We start from the raw sequence: 18,483 nt of genomic DNA on the forward strand, positions 1-18,483 counted from the left end.
ACTTCAAAGACTGCCTTCAGGGTAGTTCCCCTTACCACCCTTACTCACAAGGTTGTTTTCCTTGTCACCATCATCTTTGTTAGGCATGTGTCTGAGTCTTGTAGAGATCCTTTTCTGGTCTTACACAAAAGTAAGTGTCTGTGTTCTACACAAGAGCCTTCTTCCTTCGGTAGTTTCAGCCTTTCACCAAAATCAGGACACTATTTTCTTGTCTCTCTCTGTCCAATGCCAGTATATCAGAAATACATTTCTTTTCAAAGTCTGGTGTGTTGCGTGGGTTTAATTTGCAGCCTCTGTTTCCATTAGAAAGAATAACTCTATTTTCTTCATCCTTGATGGTCCCCATAAAAGGGAACTGGCTTCCCATTATGCCTTTTCTCAGTAGCTCAGACAGATCAGGCTTCCCAATCTTATGGTATTAAGGATCAGGTTCCAGCCTTTCCTATCAAAGCTCACTCTGCTAGATCTGCAAGTGTTTCTTGAGCTTTTTGGCATCAGGCAACTGTTTTTCAGATTTGCTTCCACCTGGTCTACAGTTTGCAAGGTTTCTAAGTTTTACTAGGTGGACGTTCAGGCCTAATCTGATGTCCGCTTCACACTAGAATGCAGTGTGGGAAAGCCGCATTCCCATGCGGCTTCCTGCACAGGATTCCATTCACACTGCCCTTGCGATCTGCTGCGGGGGGTCAGTGCAAAGTTAGTGACACCCCAAACGCAGGTCACAAACGCAGTACGTTTGCCGACACCGGATCGCATGGTACAAAAGTACCTTCTTCTGAAAATGCTAGTGTAGCCTTAATGCTTCTTACCATAGAACCACAAATAGAGAATTCTAAATACTTTATCTATAGTTGTTTTGGGGTAGTGGCATTAAAACCATAGTATCAACATGAATGACAGAGGAATTAGCATTTTTATTCTTTGGCATGGTTTCCTTTTATGTATGAAATAGTTTTGCATCTTTTTGACTCATGTGCAGTTCAGGCTCAGGCTGTTTGCATTATGTTGCTTGCATTAAATTACTGTGAATACTCATATTTGCTGATTAACACAACTTTCCTTCAGGACCAAATTCACACTAGACTGGTGCAGGAAACCTGGATTCTGTGCATGTTTCCCACACAGCATTTAAAAGGCACCAGGTGTGCGATCTGCTGCGGGTGTCAGTGTAATCCTAATAACACGCTGAATGCAGATCACAAATGCAATGTGTTTGCCTACACCAGATTGCATGGTACCGCAGTACCAGTATTCAGTTACAGTGCTTTTTTTTAAGGTAGTGCATGCACCACTTTTGGTGTAATCCAGTGCATTTTCAGCCTATTCAAATGAATGGGCTGAAAATCACATCACACTGAATTGCACGGGAATCACACAGGAATGTGCTCTGCGATTCTGGTGTGACTTGGCACTAAAGCTATACGTAGATATTCCCCAGAATATCAACGATCATCAATTTCGTCCAATCGGTTTTTATTCAAGAAAGATCACATCACAAAATGGTGTAGTGCAACATTTTGGACAAAATTGATGATCTTTGGTGTGCTGGCGAATATTTAATTATCGCACAGGTTCCATTGTGCAGCTGGAGACCGCTACAGCACCCAGTACCTTAAGAACTCATTCCAGGAACATGTGCGATGAGAATATGGACTCTGGCACTAAAGCTGACACATTCAGCATTCATTGTACCAAGTGGTAGAAATGTTTTGGGCTAATGAACAAATGCCCAGAATGAAAGAATACTGCATTCCGGCCATTTGTCTATGGGGGCGTACAGCCCTAAATGTTAGTACCACTAGGTACAGTGTCCAGCCGGGGCCTTAAAAATACTTAAAGTGTAACTCCACTTTTGTGGGGAAAAAAACATTCCCCTCTGGGTGATCTATGTACATTGCATGTATTATAACAACCTTTGTTGCAAATTCCTACCTTTTGATATTCTGAAGAAATCCATGTGTGTTTCTCTGTGCCTCTGTGCACAGTAAGTCTAATGGGAGTGGTTTCATAATTATCAGTCAGCTGTGGCAGATGCAGGGCACTAATGATGAAAGCTGCTGGGCCTACATCCCTTTAGACGTTTTCCTATTGAAAATATATGACCAAAAATGACATTTTTGTTGCAGGGAATGCCTGAAATCTGACTGGGGAGTGGTCAGTACACATTCTGTGTACAGAACAACTCCATGTAGCCATATTTCATTTATAGAAAATTACAGTGGCGGCAGACTGAAAAGGAAAGGTAATTTTTAATAATATTCAATTACAATACAACTTGTATTGCAATTGTACATGCTATATTATTTTTTTTCTTTATTTGCTATTTTTTCTCCCCATGAAAATTGAGTTACCCTTTAATACAGGGCCCTGCAAAAATCAGAATCTTTTAGAGTAAAACAGCAATGATCATCCAGCGTAATGATACCGTAAAGAAAAACCTCAGCATATCACTAAGGCCCCTTTCACATGGGACGGATCCGTGTTGATCCGACCCGTGAACATCTGCTGCTCAGCGGGGATCTCTCCGTTTTTCCCAGCTGAGCCGGCTGATGACAGGGCGGGACCCGCACACTGTGCAGGGACCGCCCTGTCAGATCTCCGCTCTCCCCTATGGGGGATCGGATGAGCACGGACCGTCTGTCCGTGTTCATCCGATCCGCTCTGGAATCGGACGAGAGCGGGGAAGGATGATATCGGGTGTCAGCGGATGTTCATCCGCTGACACCCGCTATCCATAGGGATGCATGTATGTCCGTATTTCATCCGAAAACGGATGGATGAAATACGGACATACGCACGTGTGAAAGGGGCCTAACACCTGTCCCAGAATATGCACCAACAAAAATACAGATTTGTCTTCTTACAGATAGCAGTGTAGTTCTCTCAAAAAATTCAACACACAGGGGCCCATAACTAATGTAGTATTGTTAATTATACTTGTTGTTACAATAGGAGTGCGGAATTCTAATTCACTCTAGATTACAAGGTTTATACCAATGTGCCCAATAGCGATGTCCCAAATATATTCACGTGGATAGCAGGATAATATGCAAAATTGTATATCCATAAATTGGAACACAACTTGAATATAGAAGATGCATGTGCTACATCATCCTGTTCTGTGACGTAACAGGATGCCATGACTTCCCAGTTGACCTATTCCATGTCTTTGTGATGAACAAATGGAGGAAGCAATGTTACCGGTGATCAGTTAGTATACATGACTCTTGCAAAATCCCATTATTCCAGTGGAAAACAAACATCTAATATCAAATGGAGTCTGCTGGCTGCAATGTGGTGACAATAAAAGGATTTCTTGGCAGAGCAGGCAGTACTTTGCACACAATGTAGGCACAAATGAGTTCCTAATACACATCATTCGACCAAAATCATATAGCCCAAAACCTTTATAATAGTGATAATGATAGGATGTATAAACACAGAGGAAGTCTTGCTGTGTATTAGTCAAGTAGATAAACTTAAACCACTGGTGATAAACACCAGCTAGTGTAAATGGAAGCCAAATGGTACAGCCATCTAGTCTAGATAGAGGGATATTTCCTTAAAAAATGCACAGATCAGGTGAGCACTATATTACTGTCACCAGCCGCCTTGTGGTCCCCATCTAATGGCAGTACAACCCCAAGACAGTCGTGATATGGCAGAGTCTGCACAGAGAAGCCATTCATTGAGCCTCACACATTTCATCCATGTACTGGACTTTCTCAGAGGGGTGTAGCATAATTTTCATAAGTCATAGCTGTGCTAAAAAGCTATACTATCCAGCATCAAAAGATGGTGCATGTGGAGGCAGAGACCAAAAGTGTCTTCCATTTTTAACCAGAATTAATGCTTCACTTAGCCAGAAGTTGCATTCCCTCAACCAAAACATCAGGTAAATGGAACCCAATACACCATTTTGCCGCACACATCATTGTATATATAGGTGTCCATACCTTATACCTATCAATCTAAAAGTAAACGAAGCAAAGCAAACCTATATAAATATTTAAAAAAAAGCAGTGCAGTGTATTTAGTAGTCTATTCCAAATTACTGCTACTTCCATTATACATATACATTATAAATATGAATGCATGATAAAACACAATCTCTGCAATAGATTCATACTTACAAGCTTTGTGGGCAGGCCATTCACTATATTCAATTCTGTTATCTTCGTATGGAGTATTTTTGTAAGCAAATATGTAGCGTAAAATCTCTCCTCTCCCTTTGAAATTGAAATAGGTCAGCTTGTAGTTTGGCATGGTTTACTTTTGAAATGGCTACAACCTTTAAAGAACATAAAAATGCATATAAGCACTGGCAATAAGCAAAGAGATGTCAACATCAATAACAGTTTCAGTTTTTAAAGTTTTCTATAAGCTTGTATGCAAATCTTACTAAATGCAGGGTGTTGATTTTTAAAAAATGTTGGGTGGTATAATATAAAGGTGTCAGCACCTGTTACATCTGATCTGGTATTAGCTGGGAATTTGTGATTCCAAATATAGATATGCAAAAAAGAGCCATTCCGTTTGATGTGCAGAGCAGAAAACTCAACTTTAATAAAAAGAGAAGTGGGCAACACATCAATACACATAAAATGCAACAGAGCATAATTTGCACAGATCTTCTAACATATGAATTTTAAGAGAAAGTAAACTACTACACCTCAACATCTAAAGTACCTGCAAGTAAGCATGTAACACTCCTGCTATATTTTCCAAAACAGGTAAGTCATTTTAAGGCTTTTGTTTACTTTTGGGGTGGGGGGTTGTATTCCCTTATAAGCCTATAGTAATGAAATCCCTGCATTAGGCAGGTCAAAGCAGGTTGGAAGATGGTCAACTGCAGATCAAATTCCCCTGCCTTTGAATTCTGAATGATCTCAAAAGCTTCTCAAACTGATGCCATCAATAGCTGTCACAGCAACCTACGTGACTTGTTTAGTGGATAGTTACAGTTATAGCAATATTCAGTAGTATACTAAACCCTTGACATTTTCTCTATGTCCATCAAATAGGGAACAGGAGGTCACGTTTTAATGATGAAACGCGCCAAGCGGAACTTCTGGTGTGTCACTTCCGGTCTGTAACTGAAATGCATGCCAGGGACTAGATGGCATCCATCTTGCTCAAAACACAGCAGACCGATCCTTTATATCTATATGAGTTTTGTAGTGATTTTTAACCCTAATTTTTAATAATAATAAGTGTTTTTTCACTATGAGAGGAATCCTCTCCTTTCTTATTTCATAAAATCACTCCTGCCCATTGAACAAAGAGGATAAGGACAAGAAGCTATACAAGGAGGGGATAACATCTAAGACAGAGGCCATTGGAGACCAATCCAGATAGGTCCCATAGTGACCACAAGCACTATTGACTCCTCTTGCTGTACAGTAAGGGGGCCATTGGAATCTGGTGAGTGCAGATGATATCACATGAGCACAAGGTGGAATACTACTAAGAGGGTTGTTTTGGCACAAGCACATTTTCTTCATATCTTTAAGGACTTTGTTTTTTTCTTCACATCTTTAGGGATTTTTTTATGTGTGGACTTTGCTTTTTTCTTTCATGTGTGGACTTTGTTTTTTCTTTTATGTGTGGACTTTGTTTCATTACCCAAGTAATCAATATTTGGTATTATATATTATTTACGTTTTTATGGCACGTAATAAGGCACTGAAATGTTACAAGCACATGCATGATATTGTTTGATATGCAAGGAGGATAGCAAGCGCTGTTTAATATTAGCTTTTAATTATCTTGACCTTTGCTTAGAGGGAATAAACAGTAGCTGCAAGTTTGATCTTTTTTTGTTAATTTAATTTTAATTTGCATGAGACATAGGGGTGTTTGTTTTGTATATACAGGAGCAAAGAGTTTCTGATCTACGTCTAATCTTTTGCAGAGGAGATTAGTGAGCAGCAGTTTATTGATCTTCTTTCCCTCAGCATCCTGACTACAGTGATGGAGGTCCTGAGCTCCAAAAAGAGGGCAATGAGTCGAGGACCTCCAGCGTTGGAATGAGGAGAGGATTAGAGGTGATGAAAGCTCCAGTCAAATCAGGGAGATCATGAAAGTCCCCAGCTCACAAAAGAAGAAGAGTTGGTTAGTGTCGAAGAAGGGGGGGGAGGTTAGATCTGGAGGGTAAATCTAATTTTAATGTAAAACATAACCTCTTGGTGAAAGGGTATTCTGGCAGTAAAAGGGTTTGTAGCTGTCAGAAACCATGAATCAGACCGAGACAGAAGTACAGTTAATCACACTTGTTTAATAATAATGAAAAGGTAAACAGAGTAAGCGTAGTCAATTCATAGCCAGAGTTCAGTAACCAGATCGGGTAGTTAGCCAATGCCAATGTCAGAGAGCCAGAGATCAACGTAGTAGTACAGCAAGTAGGATCAGGAGCCAGAAGGGACGTCAGCCGAGCAAGTCTTCAACAGGAACGCAGAAGAAAGTCTCTGAGATGTGACCAAAGGCGAAGGCAGGGATGAAGTGAGCTTGATGGCTTTAAGTAACGAGGACTGATGAGCAGATCATAAACAGCTGAGTCACTGTGGAAAGAAATTAGCTGGCAATTAGCCGACAGCTGAGCGACCAGCTCAGAGAAGGAAGGGCTGAGCTCAGCCCTGACAGTACCCCCTCCTCAACGACCCCTCCCCCTCAGAGGACCACCGGGGTTGAGGGGAAAACATCTATGGAAATCACGGAGGAGGACAGGGGCATGTACATCCGAGGATGAGACCCAAGAGCGTTTCTCCGGACCGTACCTCTTCCAATGCACCAGGTACTGTATGTGCCCACGGAACCTATGGGAGTCAACAATGGATTGTACTTTACGCTGCTCAATTCCAATAGTGAAGGGAGAGGGAGGAGTTCTTCAGTGAGGGCACCTCCGTGTTCGCAAGCTGCTTACCTTACTGCTGTAAGGTATACAGCTTGTGTTGTAAATAGCCAGCGAGTATGGAAATCCAGTTGTACAGTTGGTAACGATGGTTAAGTATGCAAGGTGGAATATAAAAAGACAAAAAACGGACAGTATATAGTATAATTCCGTGACGTCCAGAGTGGAGGGGTAGCAAGACACAGAGAAGGGGGAGTTACACTCACTTGTTTAAAATGAGTGCGGGCATCAACCCACGAGCGCCGAGCTTGTATGCCTCCAAACGTTAACTTCAGTCCTCAATCTGTCTGTGTCCAGTAGGTGGCTGGAGAGCCTATAAATGTTCTGAGGCCTGGCAGAAGAGTGCAGAGTTTCAGGGTCTAGCCTTCTGGAGGATACCCCTGTGCTTGGGGGGCTCTGCCCCAGGGCAGAGAGAAAGGAAAGGAGGAGAAGTCTGATGATTCCTTATGGAGACATCGAGGTCTCAGCTAAACTTAGCTGGGGGGAGGCCTACCAAGTAAAGCCTGGGTCAGAGCCTGGACAGAGCAGGAGAACAGGTGTGAGGAAGCTCCATTATTCTAGGACTGAGTGAGCATTGGGTGTTTTACCTTACAGCCCAATGCAGTGCAATCAAGAGTTGTACAAGACAACCAGGAGCATGCTATACTGCCTAAGTGTGCCCAGTGCATCCAGGAGCTGTGCAAGACAGCCAGGAGCTTGCCATATTGCTTAACTGTGCTTAGTGCAGCCAGGAGCTATGCAATACAGCCGAGAGTTGTACAAGTTCAGCCAAGAGACAGTACATTTTATACAGCCAACATTTTGTACAGAGCTGCTAGAAATCCTAGCAGTCTACAGTTCAGGGTATCCCATGCTCCCGATCCCTATCTAAGTTCTTGTTCAATAAATATCCTAAAAATAAACCCCTAGCCTGATTCTTGAGCCAGTGGAAGAATGCTGAAAATGCCGCGTGCCTGTGCTGTGCATGTTGTGAGTGGGGGAAATAGGCCCAATTACCAGCGGCTCCTACGGGGTAGCACTATGGGTTCAACAAAAAACAGTGGCAGAATAGTCTTCTACTAAAAGCCAAAGTTCCATGTGAAATCAGGTTTTATAAAACATAGAATGTAAGAATTGCAGTGCAAGTACATTACAGTGTTGTTCTCTAGTCCATAAAGGATTTGCTGCTGAGTATTGAGGTTCAGTGACACCCTTTCTAATACCATGTGATTTTTATGTCTGCGATTTAATAGCACAGTGGTAGAACATTGTGGTTCTTTCTCCTTACTCCTTTATGATACAAACCTGTGTCGTAGATGCCATGCAATCACATTGCAATGAATCTGACCCTTAAGCACACAAAAAGAGAACATTATCTAGGGTTTAGTCCTGATACTCTTTGCGTTGGTGACACCAAGCAAGATAAGATTTAAAAAAATGACATTTTTCCTATTTGTTAAGCCAGTGCTGATGTGATAACAATTTCATAGGCACTGGGTCATGGGCCACATGTATGAATAAAGAAGTTAACAAGAATAGTTTTGTATTGTCAATAGTAACCAGCCAGCCTCCAAAATTTGGGCTACATTAAGAGCTGAAACACACTGTTGTAGATAATAATGCTCTTGTTAAGACCCCTTTCACACTGAGGCAGTTTTCAGCCTTTTAGCGCTAGAAATAACCTCTTAGACCGCTTCCATACTGAAGCGCTTTTCAGGCACTTTCACACTAAGGCTACTTTCAGACTGGGGCGGGCGGGTGTCAACGGTAAAGTGGCGCTATTTTTAGCGCCACTTTACCGTCGTTTTAGCGGCGCTATTCGGCCATTAGCAGGACGCTTTTAACCCCCGCTAGCGGGCGAAAAAGGTTTAAAACCGCGTGCATATGCCGGTGGTTTGGCGGCACTGCCCCATTGTTATCAATGGGAAGGGGCGCTTTAGGAGCGGTGTATACTCTGCTCCTACAGCGCTGCAAAGATGTAGCTTGCAGGACTTTTTTTACCGTCCTGCAAGCGCACCTCTCCAGTGTGAAAGCACTCGGGCTTTCACACTGGAGAGACAGGAGAGGCTCTTTACAGGTGCTATGCAGGCGCTATTTTTTTAGCGCCTCAGTGTGAAAGTAGCCTTAAAAAAGCACATGAAAAGCTCCCGAAAACCTATTTCCAATAAAATCAATGAATGCTTTCACACTGGGGCAGTGCGCTGGCAGGGTGGTAAAAAAACGCTCCTCTCTACATTGAAATGAATAGAAAGCTCTTCAAAAGCACCTGTAAAGTTCTTAAAAACGCTCAGTGTTTTACTGCCAGTTTAGAAGTTCCTCAGTATGAAAGGGGGCTAAATAGCACCTGAAAACTGCCTCCTCATTCATTTCAGCGTGTCTTTTCACGCTCAGGCGGTGCGCTTGCGGGACGTTCGGAAAATTCCTGCCAGCAGCATCTTTGGGGTGGTTTGGGAGCGCTGCATACAGTGCTCCCAAAATTCCCTGCCCATTGAAATGAATAGGCAGCGCTTCCAAAGCGCCTGAAAAGTGCTTCGGAAGCGCTGCAACACTGGTGTTTTTAACCACTTCTTTGGGGTTAAAAGCGCCCCGCTAGCGGGCGAAAAGCGCGGCTAAAATGAATGGCTCTTTAGCGCTAACGCGGCCCCAGTGTGAAAGGGGTCTAAGTGTGTTGGGGTGCCATTCAACAATGCACTAAGGCAACAGAGCTTCGATGCACATGGATTGCAGCACACAACATATGGTAACACGCTACCATTGTGGTGCAATGTGCCGGAAAAAAATGTTTTTTTTTAGTCTGTCCTTTACGTCTAACGCACGTTAACGCATGACACAAAATGTGTTGCTGTGCATACATTCTCAAAACACCAAGTACGAATGGGCCCTTGCACTTTTGCGCCTTTCAGCCGGCTGAGTTGCAATTTTATAAATGCATTACCATAATAAATAATGAATGGGCTGCCTTAATGCAATGCACATTAGGCCAAGGCCATAATGCACATTAACACACTGTAACAGAATGCCTAAGTGTAAGTGAGCCCTAATGGGAACCTATCAAGAGAATATTGTATAAGCTGCCGTTACTGACCTTATTATAATGTCTGTTGCCTGGCTGTCATAATGATCCTAACACTAACTCACTGACCTAGAACAGCTACAGTAGGAGTTGTAGTAGCATTGCAGATGTTTGTATCAGCTGTTTTTTGAAGCCAGAGGACAAGTATAAACACTGATGCAGAAATGAGCAGCATTTACACGGCCGTGTACAGCTATTCTCTTGTATTGGCAGCTGTATGTGGCACCTGCAGTCTCTCTGTGCAGTTTACTGTAGCTCTGAGGATTTTATGCTCATCATGCAAACATCCATGTGCATAATGTCTAACAGTCAAGCAACTAGCATTTTGCAAAGGAAATCAGTATTGGCACTCTGTGTTGCGAAAAACTGACAGATTTCGTTTAACCGCAATGTTAAAATGTATCCCTTTTCACAATTTCCCCACTTTGCAGAAAAGGAATTTCACCATTTCCTCTCATTTCAATGCAGTAGCTTTTTCTGTACATCATTCCCATCTTTCAGTTACATTAACATGGATCAAATGTGTAAATTTCTATATATTAAGTAATACATACTACCTATACTAAATTCACATACACTACCATACAATTAAGGCCCCTTTCACACTTATACAACTTGTCCCACGATTTTGTACTGCAAAATCGTATGACAAGTCATTCTCCATGATTTTCAACGACTACCATTTATATTGGCACGACTTTAAGTCGTGCCAACTTCAAAGTAGTCCCTGCACTACTTTGGTCCAACTTCCATGTGAGTTGTACTCCATAGACCTCAATGTTAAACCCTCAAGTAGCATGCAAATCGTACCTGAATAATATAGACACGATTTCAGTACGACTTTGTAAGCACAAGCCTCACACCATGTATGTTTTCATTTGTTAATGCCAAAGTTGTGGCAAAGTAGTACAAAGTAGTACTGCTCCCAAATCGCGGTAAAATAGCAGCCACGAAATTGCGGTAAAATCGCGCTACTTTGAAGTCGTATAAGTGTGAAAGGGGCCTAAAATTAATAGCTACACTTACGATGATGTTAGCAATACAAAGGGAAAGTATAGTGATATGTGTATTGTATTATTTTATTAAAGCGTAGCTCCACTTTTGTTGAGAAAAAAACATTCCCCCCTGGGAATTCTTTGTACATTGCAAAGTTTATAACAACCTTAGTTGCAGATTCCTACCTTTTGCAATTCTGAAGAGATCCCCGTTTGTTCCTCTGTGCCCCTGTCCTGAGTGAGTCTAATGGGAGTGGTTTCATAATTATCAATCAGCTGTGCACCTGCAGGGCACTAATGAGGAAAGTGGCAAGGTCTGCATCCCTTTATATGTGTTCCTATTAGGAGTATCTCACCAAAAATGACATTTTTTTTGCAGGGGATGCCTAAAATCTGACTTGTATCTTAGTGTAGATTTCTGGGAAAATTAGTGAGCCAATCACACAAGCAGCAAATTATGTTTCCGAGGGGTGTTCAGTACACTTTCTGTGTACAGAAAAACACCAGGTAACCATATTGCATTGCATTTCCAGAAAATGACAGCGGCTGCAGATTGCAAAGGAAAGGTCATTTTTAATAACATTCAATTACAATATGACGTGTGTCGCAATTGTATATGCAATATTTTTTTTCTTTATTTGCTCTTTTTTTCCCCACGAAAGTGGAGTTACCCTTTAAATATATTTAACCACTTGCCGACCAGCTGCTACCATTGTACTGTGGCAGCTCGGCTCATTCCCCTTGAATCGCCTTCATTCTATGTCGGCTTGAGAACCCTATGTTGTGAATGCACACGCGCGCCCACTGGCCATCAGGGGAGCCATTCAGCGGGTGGAGCGGTCTCAATGTCCACTGGCCACCCGCGATCGTTCCCTGCAGTGACAGAACAGGGATCACACAGATCCTGTCTTTCTACTATGCAGGAAGACGGATCTGTGTGTTTCCCCAGGCAGCCCATCCCTCATACAGTTAGAACACACCTGCAGGGAACACATTTAACGCCTTGATCGTCCCTGATGTTAACCTCTTCCCTGCCAGTGTCATTAGTACAATAACAGTGCATATTTTTAGCACTGATTACTGTAATAATGTCCCTGGTTCCCCAAAAAGTGTAAAAAATGTCAGGTGTCTGATCTGTCTGCCACAATGTTCCCGCTAAAAATCGCAGATCACCGCCATTACTAGTAAAAAAAAAAAAAAAAAAAATATGCAGAAGAATATATATCGGCCTAAACTGAGGAAGAAATTTATTTTTATATATATTTTTTGGGGATATTTATTGTAGCAAAAAGTTAAAAATATTGCTTTTTTTCAAAATTGATGCACTTTTTTTGCTTATTGCGCAAAAATAGAAACCACAGAAGTGATCAAATACCACCAAAATAAAGCTCTATTTGTGGGGAAAAAAGGACATAAATTTTGTTTGAGTACATCGTCGCATGTTCACGCAATTGTCAGGTAAAGTGATGTAGTGCCGTATCGCAAAAAATGGCCTGGTTAGTAAGGGGGTAAATCCTTCCGGAACTTAAGTGGTTAATCAGCAAATATACATATACTATACAATATATACAGTATCTCACAAAAGTGATTACACTAATTTTTGTAAATATTTAATTATATCTTTTCATGTGACAACACTGAAGAAATGACACTTTTCTACAATGTAAAGTAGTGGGTGTACAGCTTGTATAACAGTGTAAATTTGCTGTCCCCTCAAAATAACTCAAAACACAGCCATCAATGTCTAAACCGCTGGCAACAAAAGTGAGTACACCCCTAAGTGAAAATGTCCAAATTGGGCCCAAAGTGTCAATATTTTGTGTGGCCATAATTATTTTCCAGCACTGCCTTAACCCTCTTGGGCATGGAGTTCATCAGAGCTTCACAGGTTACCACTGGAGTCCTCTTCCACTCCTCCATGATGACATTACAGAGCTTGTGGATGTTAGAGACCTTGCGCTCCTCCACCTTCTGTTTGAGGATGCCCCACAGATGCTCAATAGGGTTTAGGTCTGGAGACATGCTTGGCGAGTCCATCACCTTTACCCTCAGCTTCTTTAGCAAAACAGTGGTCTTCTTGGAGGTCTGTTTGGGGTTAGTATCATGTTGGAATACTGCCCTGCGGCTCAGTTTCCAAAGGGAGGGGATCATGCTCTGCTTCAGTATGTCACAGTACATGTTGGCATTCATGGTTCCCTCAATGAACTGTAGCTCCCCAGTGCCGGCAGCCCCAGACCATGACACTTCCACCACCATGCTGGACTGTAGGCAAGACACACTTGTCTTTGTACTCCTCACCTGGTTGCCGCCACACATGCTTGACACCATCTGAACCAAATAAGTTTATCTTGGTCTCATTAGACCACAGGACATGGTTCCAGTAATCCACCCCTTCAACCTCTGCAGCAATGCTAGCAGCACTCTTATGTCTATTTCCCAAAGATAACTTCTGGATATGACGCTGAGCACATGCACTCAACCTCTTTGAGAGCATCAAATGCAGCTACTGTGCCCATCAATTGGTGCCACTGTGCCATCAAACACAGCCACTGTGCCCATCAAGCGCAGCCACTGTACCCATCAAGCGCAGCCACTGTACCCATCAAACGCAGCCACTGTGCCCATCAAATGCTGCTACTGTGCCAAACGCTGCCACTGTGCCAAATGCAGCCACTGTGCCCATCAAACGCAGCCACTGTGCCCATGAAATGCAGCCACTGTGCCCATCAAGCGCAGCCACTGTGCCCATCAAACGCAGCCACTGTGCCCATCAAATGCTGCCACTGCGCCAAACGCAGCCACTGTGCCAAACGCAGTCACTGTGCCCATCAAACGCAGCCACTGTGCCCATCAAATGCAGCCACTGTGCCCATCAAGCGCAGCCACTGTGCCATCAAACACAGCTACTGTCCCATCAATTGCTGCCAGTGTGCCCATCAATTGCCGCTACTGTGCCTCATCAAATGCTGCCAGTGTGCCCATCAATTTCCGCTACTGTGCCCCATCAAATGCCGACAGTGCCAGATCAAATGCTGCCAGTGTGCATCGGCTGGCAATTACCTGTCTCGCAGCAGGTCGGCGGCGGTGTCCTGCACGCTCCTCGATGTCTTCTTCCATTCTCTCTATCAAGCGTCCAATCACATCGCCTGATGTTTCAGTCAATCAGGTGACAGGTAACAGACCCGAGCACCTGATTGGCTGAGAGGCGGTTCAGTGTTAGCAAAGTGAATTCCTTCGCTTTTCTAACACACAGCTGAGTGAACAGCGAACGCCCAGCATTGCGCCTGCTGTTCACCTTTTTGTGCACCCATTAGAGCCTACAGCTCTAATCAGGTGCTTCCAAAAAACACCCCCGCCACTGTAATTCAGGTGCCCGGCGCCCGAAAAGGGGCTGGACACCTGAATAGGGGGTGTCAGCGGCGACCATAGATAGATTCATGCATTGCATGAATCTATCTATGGTGATAGAGCGGTGCCAGGAGAGAGGGGGCGGCACTCCTGAGCCCTTTATGGACACACCGCCACTGACATTTAGGGCCTAAGGATTTGTCAAAACACCCAAATATTATGTTTTCTGAAAGCACAGACCCTGGAGAATAAAAGGTTGTGCTACATGCACATGTGCTGACATGAATACACTGATAAAAAGAGAGAGGGAGAGCAGAGGGATCACTTATTAGTATTCTGATGCTCTTTCATTATCTTACAGCCTGGTGACAGGAAGCTTTATTAATTTAGGACTGGGGACACAGCAATGAAATTCTTTTGGGAGGTAAGTATATAGCTATTTTAAATGTGTATTTAGTGGTTTGCCTGGAGTTTAAGTGATATTAATGGCTTTGCACAGAACATCCCCAATCCTTCTCTTCCGGGGTCCTCCTGCCTTTAAGTACCCCCCCCAGCAAGCCGCATGCTGGGGGGGTACCCGTGTGGGCCCCCTCCTGAACCACAGTGAGTGCTTTTTTTGACACACAGTGTGGCTCAGACCTGCCCCCACTCTCCTGTCAGTGGATTTGATTGACAGCAGTGGGAGCCAATGGCTAAGGCTGCTCTCACTGAGTCCAGTGAGGAACGAGAGAGAGACACTGGGTTGAGATCAGGTAGATACCATAATACAGAGAATGCATTGAGGTAAAAAAAACAAAGCCTTTGGTCTTTACAACCACTTTCATTTTTTTTTTAATTCTTTGTTTCATTTTTGTGATCATACACAACAATTAGAATGTATAAATGTGAGTGCGGCGTCAGAAACATCCATTACAGAAGACAAAGTTATTCCGTCTTAGTTGCGAGGTAGGTACAACTCCAAAATAAGACATCAAATATTCCTAGGATTAAGTAACCCTGGGAAGCCGCTTTGGGAATGTACAATATATTGTGATTCTGATCATTATAAAGGTAAGTATAAGAAAAGAAGCAAGGTTGGGGGACAAGCTCCCAGACAAAGAAGAGGGGGGGGGATAAAGTTGATAGGTGATGTGGGGGGAGGGCATTGGGGGAGGGGGGGGGGGTTGGGTGCTGTGCACAGTCCTTCACACAGAGCCGCTGAGTCAAGTACGTCAATAAAGATTGAAATCCTAGTCGGGGTCATCAATTATGCCTTCACTTTACAGGAATTCTTTATTTAAGGCCTATCTAAACCTATAAAAAATGTTGTGGTTGCATTTGTTTTCATTTTTCAGCCTAAGAACATTTTCAGCTAGTACAGAAAATACCTGTTGATGTTGCCAGAAGTGCAGGGACCTTGTCACTTCCTGTGAGCTTCACAGAAAGCACAAACAACTAGTCTCATCACTCCTAATGTGGTGGAGATGAACAAAAGGTTCATGTTGGTCCAGCCAGTGTGATAACTATCCATAGATACAATGGAGAAATGTAGACAGAAAGTTTATTTGCAGGATCATGAAGTTTCAGATACACATTAAGGCCCCTTTCACATGGGGTTAATCCATTTGATGGACTATGCTTGCTCAGCGGGGATCGCTCTGTTGATCCTCGCTGAGCAGGCAGATGATGGGTCCGTCTCTGCTCACTTTGCAGGGCAGAAATGGACAGAGTCCCACTCTCCTCTATGGGGAGATCGGATAAAAATGGACCGCCTTTTCCGTTTTCACCCAATCCCATCCAATCCGCCAGACAGATGGAAAATAGGACCAACATTTGTCTGGATTTAGCAGACAGGATAGGATCGGATAGCAGCGGGTGTCAGCAGGAATGTCACCGTTGACATCCGCCGCTCCATAGAGGTGAATGGAGGGTCCGATCAAGTCCACCTGAAAAACTGACAGGCGAACCTGATCGGAGCACCTGTGTGAAAGGGGCCTAATACACAAAGTTGTTAGTGGTCTAGATCTGTGGTTCTCAACCCTGTCCTCAAGTACCGCCAACAGGCCATGTTTGCAGGTTTTCCTTTATCTTGCTCAGGTGCTTTTAATCAGAGTCAATGGCTTGGTATTTTGGACAGCTATTTTATCTAAGAGAATTTCCCAAAACATGGCCTGTTGGGGGTACTTGAGGACAGGGTTGAGAACCACTGGTCTAGATGACACTGCTACTTCTCTGAGTTCAAAAACGATCCTACTGTTCTTGATGGCACCTCTAGAAAACTTCAGTTTATCTTTGAGGAACATAAAGACATTATTGTGATTGGTATCAGAATAGATTCCCAGCTATAAAGTTTCAGCTTCCAAACTATTTGCTCCTAGGGCAACTTTTTTGTACTTTGACGGAAACACTTCTACTTGTAGGGTAGACCTCTGTTCCCTTGAGCTGTGATGGTTATCTTTACATTATTTGGATACAAAATAATCAATATAAAAACAGTATAAAAACCTAGGATACCTACTAGGCGTATCTCTATCATTTAAATATAGCCATGGCTGTTTTGATCACATGCTCACACATGTGAATGCTGAAAAGAAATATGTTTGCATATACAATGTTCTAGGAGTGTTTGAAAATAAACACTGCATATGCAAACTTTACTACTTTAATTATATATTGTATGTTTTGTAGGAAACCCGTCATATATTAAATGCACAGTAACAACAATTCACTTGTGTAAAGGGAAGACTGAACAACAGAAATTGTCAGAGCCAGAATTCCGCCTCTGAAATTCCTCCGTTTTTATATAGATAAAATATCTCATGTCCATTTTACAAGGAGGGTGGGTGGTAGTGCCTACGCTCTCTACTGTGCTTGTTGCTGAGAAATTAGATGCCAGCTAAAATCCATTGTTACATTTTAGGTTCCATAACATATACAACCTTTTCAGATGAAAGAAATAATACTAACATTGAAAATTCTATGTTAGTTTTTACAGGGAGGAATGCTGTAAGCTTGGCACAGAGTTTTTATTAGTGAAAGCAAATAATAGTCACAATGTTCTACTGTCCCAGTCCCTAAACTAAAAAGTGTCCTCAAAACTTAAAATTTCTCCTAACTGGACAATCAACAAGCTAAACCTAGCACCTCAAAAATACCCTATGTCTAAAGTTTACACTTAAAGTGCTTGTTACACCAACACATCATATTCCTGATATCTGATATCAGTTGTACCATGTACTTGTATGAGAAAGTATCCTGTTCTCTTTGTATTGCTTCTTTTATGTGAAATCCCTGGTGTTCCTGCTAGCCCCCTTGCTGTTCTATTGAAAACTGACCACACTAAGCAGGAAAACATACCATGGTCAGTTCTCTAGCTATGCAGGGAACTCAGCCTGCTCTCCTCCAATAATCAGACTTGTCCTGACACGCCCCCCCCTTTCACAGTCATTCACTGGGAAGATCAGTGTCCTGCTGCTTCACCTCCCCCCAGCTCTTATGCAGCTGAGAACAGAGGGAGTGTGATCACTTATAAAAAAAGGGGGGGGGGGTGTTTATAATGTTTTTTTTTTATATCCATACACAGATGTTTTGCTTTTCATTTCTATTTTGAACGGAATGGGTTGTTTTACAAGTTGATAGTTTACAGTCACTTTAAAGCGTATTTTGGCTTTTTCAGCCAATTTAGGATAACACCTAATTTATATTTGTTACATTTCCCCATTCACATGGCATTAATGTGCTGGCAGATCTCACTATCAGTTGTAAACTACAACCCCAATTCCAAAAAAGTTGGGACACTGTGTAAAGTCTACATAAACACAGAATGCAACGGATTGAAAATCTTATAAACCCATATTTTATTCACAATAGCAAATAGAAAACATAGCAATTTTTTAAACTGAGGAAATTTACAATTTTAAGATGAAAAATAAGGTAATTTTGAAATTGATGGCAGCAATATACTCCCCCACCCCTCCTGCATATGGCAGCAATGTACTTCTTCCCCCCACATATGCTTGGTTTTCCTCCATTTCACTACTGTTCTCTTTGGTGACAGGCAAGAAGAGAAACACAAGGTTTGTTGGACATGCAAGTTATTCCCTTTTCTCTTATGTGATAGGGCTGTTGCTTGGTGATAGGCCCATGTATACATTTAGCAGTTAGAAGGGCATTAATACATTATATTTCATACAAGCAGG

At 42.6% G+C, this 18,483-nt stretch overlaps 1 protein-coding gene across 6 annotated transcripts in view; it reads right to left on the minus strand.

Moving 5' to 3' along the window:
• Positions 1 to 18,483, minus strand: part of LOC141109728 (hematopoietic prostaglandin D synthase-like) — a 65,419-nt gene that overhangs the window by 28,060 nt on the left and 18,876 nt on the right. For 5 of the 6 annotated variants that reach the window (XM_073601056.1, XM_073601050.1, XM_073601051.1 and 2 more), the window contains one exon: positions 4,134 to 4,291. In XM_073601056.1, coding sequence (XP_073457157.1) covers positions 4,134 to 4,266 — 133 coding nt within the window. In that variant the 5' untranslated portion in view covers positions 4,267 to 4,291. Of the gene's footprint in view, positions 1 to 4,133; positions 4,292 to 4,462; positions 4,568 to 18,483 lie in introns of those variants that run through there. The other variant, XM_073601063.1, reaches the window with a different exon arrangement.

Source organism: Aquarana catesbeiana, linkage group LG01 (assembly GCF_042186555.1).
Source record: "Aquarana catesbeiana isolate 2022-GZ linkage group LG01, ASM4218655v1, whole genome shotgun sequence".
Classification (NCBI taxonomy): domain Eukaryota; kingdom Metazoa; phylum Chordata; class Amphibia; order Anura; family Ranidae; genus Aquarana; species Aquarana catesbeiana.